The sequence below is a fragment of the Sinocyclocheilus anshuiensis genome, unplaced genomic scaffold, assembly GCF_001515605.1.
Source record: "Sinocyclocheilus anshuiensis isolate Anshui unplaced genomic scaffold, SAMN03320099.WGS_v1.1 scaffold173, whole genome shotgun sequence".
NCBI lineage: Eukaryota > Metazoa > Chordata > Actinopteri > Cypriniformes > Cyprinidae > Sinocyclocheilus > Sinocyclocheilus anshuiensis.
Genome location: NW_015536480.1, coordinates 990,429 through 997,177, shown reverse-complemented (window position 1 = coordinate 997,177; position 6,749 = coordinate 990,429). Strand labels below are relative to the sequence as shown.

Here is a 6,749-nt window from a genome sequence, read left to right as displayed (position 1 = left end):
ATTAGTAATATGCATTGCTAAGAACTTCATTTGGACAACTTTAAAGACAATTTAGGCTAGTTATATCTTGGCCAAATATTGTCCTATTCTAACATACATCAATCATACATCAATGGAAAGCTTATTTATTCAGCTTTCAGATGACATGTATAAATATCAGTTTAAAAAATGTACCCTTATGACTGGTTTTGTGGTCCACAAATAGGGACATTTATGTTTTTATAAATGTTGGGCGGGACTTGATTTGCTTGTTCTGCCCTCCTGCTGGAGCACACGTCATCAGAGAAGACATGTAATTTCAGTGGGGAAGGAGTTAATGTTTTAATGAAATATTACAAGGGCATATCACGCTAAACCCATCTTTGGCACAGTGATCCGTTTAAAAGCCTCTGATTGGCTGTTGCGTTCAACAGTCATGTCTGTGATTGGCTATAATGCTCAACGCTTCAAATATACGCTTGTATATTTACAGTACATTTCTAAAAATGGAGCACACTAACATGAACACATTCTGTTGTAGATTATCTTACTGTATGGTGACAGAGGAAGGTTGTGCTGCTCTGGCATCAGCTCTGAGTTCAAACCCCTCACGAAATCATTAGAATTTCTGTGATGGTTTCTATTGTTTTTGTCAGCAGGGTCACCATGGGTTTTGTGATGTTATTTGTCATAAATGCGATAGGATTGCTGTAATATTGTGAGATAGTACGACTGTTTAGTTGTGGTGGGCCTATTTGGGAGAAAATCCAGGGCCGTTTTTTACTCCCAGTCCATCCCTGGATAGGTCCCCCTGATTCCCCGGGGCCCTAAGCGGCCACTTACCTCACTTAAATGTTAAGTCTGCCCCTGCTCTGCAGCACGACCATATTCTCTCTTATCCAGGAATTTTTTTTTTTTACATGTGTGTGTATATATATATATATATAAAGACATGTAATTTCAGTGGGGAAGGAGTTAATGTTTTAATGAAATATTACAAGGGCATATCACGCTAAACCCATCTTTGGCACAGTGATCCGTTTAAAAGCCTCTGATTGGCTGTTGCGTTCAACAGTCATGTCTGTGATTGGCTATAATGCTCAACGCTTCAAATATACGCTTGTATATTTACAGTACATTTCTAAAAATGGAGCACACTAACATGAACACATTCTGTTGTAGATTATCTTACTGTATGGTGACAGAGGAAGGTTGTGCTGCTCTGGCATCAGCTCTGAGTTCAAACCCCTCACACCTGAGAGAGCTGGACCTGAGCTACAATCACCCAGGAGATTCAGGAGTGAAGCTGCTCTCTGAAACACTCAACCATCTGGACAAACTCAAGTAAGTTGAGCAGAAACAATCATTCTGTCAGCTCTGTATGTGACAAATGTTTTCAGTTTCAGTCTTATCATAATGTTTATCATGATGAACAACAAGAATAATAATAATACAGTTCTATGCTTCAGTCTTAGAGAATTATTTAATTACACTTGCTCCATGAAAAATTACAATATTTTATTAGGCTACTGATTTGACTGGAGTCTTCATCACTTGAGTGAATGTCATTTAAACATATTTGTTTATACATTTGTTCACATTTGTAGGCCTTTAATAAGAGCAGATGAATTTTAGATATGTTTGTACCAAACAGATATGATACAAAATAAACAAACAATTATCTGATGGTCAGTGGTCAATGTGTTTACATACTACTTGTATGAAATGGACTAGTAGCACAGTTGCTAGTGGAAGAATTATCAAAATCATCAGTGTTAAATATATATTATTTAGATTTTATTTTTATTTATTTATCCTTTATTTTAGCAGGATAGTCCCATTGAGATGTAAAATCTCTTCATCCAGGGAGTCCTGGCCAAAACACATAAGTTACAAACACATAAGACTAACTAAATTTTGCACTGCATTCATGTAGTGACAGATAAAAAAGTTATAACAAGTACATGTTTCCTTTAGATTAGACCATAAGACATTTTTAAAGAGGGAAGTGTTTCTTTACAATACTCTGCAGCTTGTTCCATAATGAGGGAGCAAAAAAAAAAGAAGGCAGTTTTACTCTTGGAACATTAGTCATGAACTGATAAACTGAAATTCCCTTAATCTTTTGACATATAAGAGGTCATTGTACTCAGAACTTTCTCATTAGTCTAAAAACAGCTTATATTGAAACCAATCTGCCAAAATGACAGCTTGTGGAATGTTCTTCTCAATCCAATTCACACATGTAGTGTAAATGATGAGAGAGGCAAACGCAGGTCTACACAGAAATCAAATGATAAAGATACTCCGAAGACAACAAGATGCTGTACTGTGCCAAGTTGTGGAAAAACAGAGTCTTTGCATTGCATTCCTTCTGATCCTAATGTTAGGAAAGATTGGATGAACTTTATTTTTTAATGAAGTTTCAGACCAGGTCAGTAAGAACTTGGTCCTTTGTTCACTTCATTTTACCACGGATTCGTTTACAAACAAGGAACAATTCGATGCAGGATTTTCAGAAAGATTGAAACTAAAAGACGATGCTGTGCCAACTATATTGAATCTGACAGTAGTCGCACCTCACAAGTGTGAGTATGTTAACTAAATTTATTACGTGGTCACTGTTGCTTTGTCTGTTCGTACAGATCATTTGATATGTAATGAGTATTTATGCGTTTTTGACCTAAATCACAGCAGCGTCTATCTGTGAAGGATGTAGGCTGTCAAACATACACAACTGTTTGCCAATCATAGCAGTGGGCCACGCCTATTCAAACAGAGCGTTCCAACGAGGGGGTTTAAAAACAGAACAGAAAATAGCCTATTACTTCTAAATTATGTTTTTTTATGTAAAAATCTTGATAACATTATAAGGGGATCTCAGAGAACAGTACAAAACAATAAAAAAAGCAGTTCATGACCCCTGTAAAAGAAGTTTAGCAGTAGATCTAGTGCTATAATTACATGTTATTATATAACATATATAAAATATAAATTGGTAATTTACCTAACAATTCCTTGGCAATAAACAACAGCATGTGTACATTTGTGTCCTTTGAAACAAAGAGGACCATCCCACTAATTCATACAGAATACAATAATATGTGCGTGAAGAGGCACTCGTCACAAAGCATAAGGCAGCATGGTATACATAATCCAACTTTTTTTTAGTGAAGATAAGCTTGCATGCATATAGATCACATCACCGTAATCGAACACTGAGAGGAAACAACTTTGTGTAATTCTCTTTCTTGTTTTAAAAGGAAAACATTTCTTTAAACAAAATTGGTGCTAAAATAGATCCCTTTTGGACACCTTTTTTTATTTGTTTAGTTCTGTTGAAATTAAATTTTCAACTGAGACACACAGAGTTCTTTTTAAAAAGTAATTATTGAATCAATTTAACCCATTTCACTAAAACCTACACAACTAAGTCTCTGCACAATATAAGTTTATGATCTACGGAATCAGATGCTTTAGAGAGATCTACAAATAGGGCTGCACAATGCTGTTTACTATCCAGACATGTAATAATATCATTTGTGACCAGCATGGCTGCTGTAATAGTACTATGACCTGAGCTAAAGCTTGACTGGAATTCATTTACAATTTTATTTTCAGTTAAAAACTTTTACTTGTTCATTTACAAAAGATTCAAATACTTTTGCCAACACTGATAACCTAGAAATCGGCTGCTAGTTATCCAATTCAGATGGGACCATCTTTTAACAAAGGGAGAACCATAGCTGATTTCCATGCACGAGGAATAACATTTTAAGTTGAACTCAAGTTAAAAATAGTACTGCTTTGTGACTAAGCCTCGTTCAGACTGTCAGCCCAAATCAGATTTTTGTGCAAATCTGATTGAAATCCAGTCATATTTAGATAGTCTAAAAGGCAACGAACAACATGAAATCCGATTTGTGAAAATCCGTTTCGAGCTACATTCGTATGTGGGCATTTCTGGATATCCGTTTCTATCTGACCGATCAGATCGGATTTAGCGTAGCTTTTTCACGTTCTCATGCCACGTAAAACATAAACATGTCAGACTTTTTTGTTGAAAGCATAAGGAACGTCTTTGCAGAAACAAGCTTGTGTTGTTGTGAACTGGAAGTCGAGCGGAAAAAGACAATACACTGCTAGTATACGCACCTCTTTGAGTTTTAAATCCAGCAGAGACGGCAGCACGGGTCAGGGATTCCATGACCGACAATTTGGGGGGGCAATTGCCCCCCTTGCACCCCCAATGTCGCCCATGTAGGCTATATATATATATATATATATATATATTTAATAATGTGCAGGCAAATATGCCGCTGCTCTGATTTTATTATTTTAGCAATAGCAGGAGGTTCCTTCGACAGAAATAACCACGAGCCTCTGTTATATAGACCTACAGATCAAAGTCTGTCTATCAACGTTCAAATTCTGTTGATTTTATTCCAAATTTTAAACAATAAATTTAGTTTCTGCACTCTTTAAAACAGTGTGACAGATAAAGTGCACTCTTTACTTCCTCTTTACTATTAGTTATTGCATAACTAAACATGACTAAAGCATGAATGAACATCAGAAGGTATGTTGAAAGAACAGAACAACTTACTAAAAAAGTATCATGTGGCATGTAATTGCTCAATTAGTGTTTCAAGTTCGCTTGAAACTCTAGAGAGAAGCATTTTCATTAATATCTGCACTGTACATATTCATTATATTTTTACTTTACTTGTTAGTGATGTCTTGAATAAGTCATGAAAACACTTTTTTACAGCCAATGTTTAAATGTTCACATTTCACCAACAAATGATTAAAATGTTGATTAAAAAAAAAAAGTATTTTAAAATTATTGCACAAACATTTAAATTGCACATAAGGCAGTTTTTACAAGTAATTTAAATTTTTTTGTTTTCAGCCAAGTGCATTCTGAATTTTCATTTGTCTACAGTTTGTAGCTATGCTTTTGTCCATTGACTTGACATTGTTCTTATTATGAAATAAAATATGTAGATTATTGGATTGAGTGATAGGCAGTAGGTTTAATCAGTAACATTATTAATAGCAGGAGGAACTTACAATGAGAACTTTTTTCACAATCACAACAGACAATTAAAACACACTGCCTTAAACTGACTAACAGAAAGACCGCGCGATCCTCTTAACATGGCGTCTAAACAAAACCATTACCCAGAATGCAACACGGGCGTGACATCACCTTTACATTCTCCATATGTTTATAGTGTTTATAATGTTTGTAAACGTTATAGCTTACTTACCAGTATTTTACATTATTTCTGAATGTAACAAAATGCTACTTAGTATGTGACTTGTCTGTTTGTTTTTTTTCCTCAAAAGTTGCTATGACTGGTATGTGCAGTGTGTTTCTTTAAATTACTTTTTTAACCATTTAACTGATAGCATTAATTGGTCACAATTCTTACTTTCAATTAAGGTCATCACTAGAAGCCACATACTCATCATTTAAATATGTGTTGCCAATGGTAAAATATTCTATTGACAGTGTCTCATATTAATGAAGTATTTTCACATATTATATACTATATAATAATAATTGTTTGCAATTTCAAGGCTAGCGTTTTTGTTTGTTTGTTTTTTTGTCATCTTTCCATTGTTGAACACATCAACAATAAATTCAAGCAGCATATCATAAACACAAGAATAACAATAATAAAATACAATAAAGAAATAAATAAAAGTGAAAATAATACCAAAAATTGTAAAGCAAATTCTAAGTCAACTTAAATAGCATTTCAGTGAGGTTTAATCCGTGTGTTGCCAGTCATTCAGAGAGTTTGAAGGCACTCTTTGTTTTTAATTGTTTTAAGGATTTAAAACATTTATTTCATTTTTGAATGCCTCAAAACAAGGAGTTTTTAACAAATTGAAGCCTTTAACAAATCTGCATTTGTGTACATAAAACTTCAAAATATAAAACTTCAATCTCGTTGTTTTGCATAAAGACACCAAATATAAGAATGTGATCGGCAGAAGAAGGCATTATTTGTCTTCAGCCACTTTAACAATAATACAGTAAAAATTATGTTGATTTCTTTCAGGCAGAAATATCATACATTAATATCCAAATTAAATCTCATTCTAAGAAATCTGCTACATGGATAAATGTCATTAATTGTTTTGGAGTGCACTTCTTTCATTAGCAAGAGAAATGACATCTTGTTCTGATAGTGTCAGCTTTTGAAAACCTCTCAGATAAAACATTTCTTTTAAGAGGAAAGACAACACATTCTTTTGTAATTAGTGATCTCTGATCATTAGTGATTGTTACATTTATCATCCAATACATTATAATTGTCAATAAACCAATCAACAGATGTAGGTGTTACAGAAGAATATTGTGAGATACCTTTAGTTAAATTCCTCGAAGCTACAGAAATAGCTCTGACAACTAAAGAAAATCATCTCTATGAACAATCCACATGACATTTGATCTCAAAATTATCATAACCCTCTTCATTTATTAAATGCATTACATTCAAAATCCTTTTACAAACCTTTTATTATGTCAATTATAGTAAAATTACGCTTGTACCACATTTTCCAATATAGTGAGACCTGCATATGAAAATCAGAGAACTTAAAAAGCCGTATTAAACTTGTTTTTGGTGGAAGATCAATTTCTCTTCCTCTTTCATGAGATCAGCTTCCTCTTTTTGGCCGGGTTACGGTTCTCCGTGTCGTAAACTTTTAAGGGGCTTTTAAACCAGAGCAAATGTTTCATGAATCATGTGTGT

The 6,749-nt window shown here is 34.0% G+C and overlaps 1 protein-coding gene across 1 annotated transcript in view; it reads left to right on the top strand.

Moving 5' to 3' along the window:
* The window catches only part of LOC107676321 (NACHT, LRR and PYD domains-containing protein 12-like), a 46,176-nt gene that overhangs the window by 38,342 nt on the left and 1,085 nt on the right, over positions 1 to 6,749 (top strand). The window contains exon 10 of the mRNA XM_016470877.1: positions 1,162 to 1,323. Within this exon, the coding sequence (XP_016326363.1) occupies positions 1,162 to 1,323 (162 nt within the window). The remainder of the gene's footprint in view (positions 1 to 1,161; positions 1,324 to 6,749) is intronic.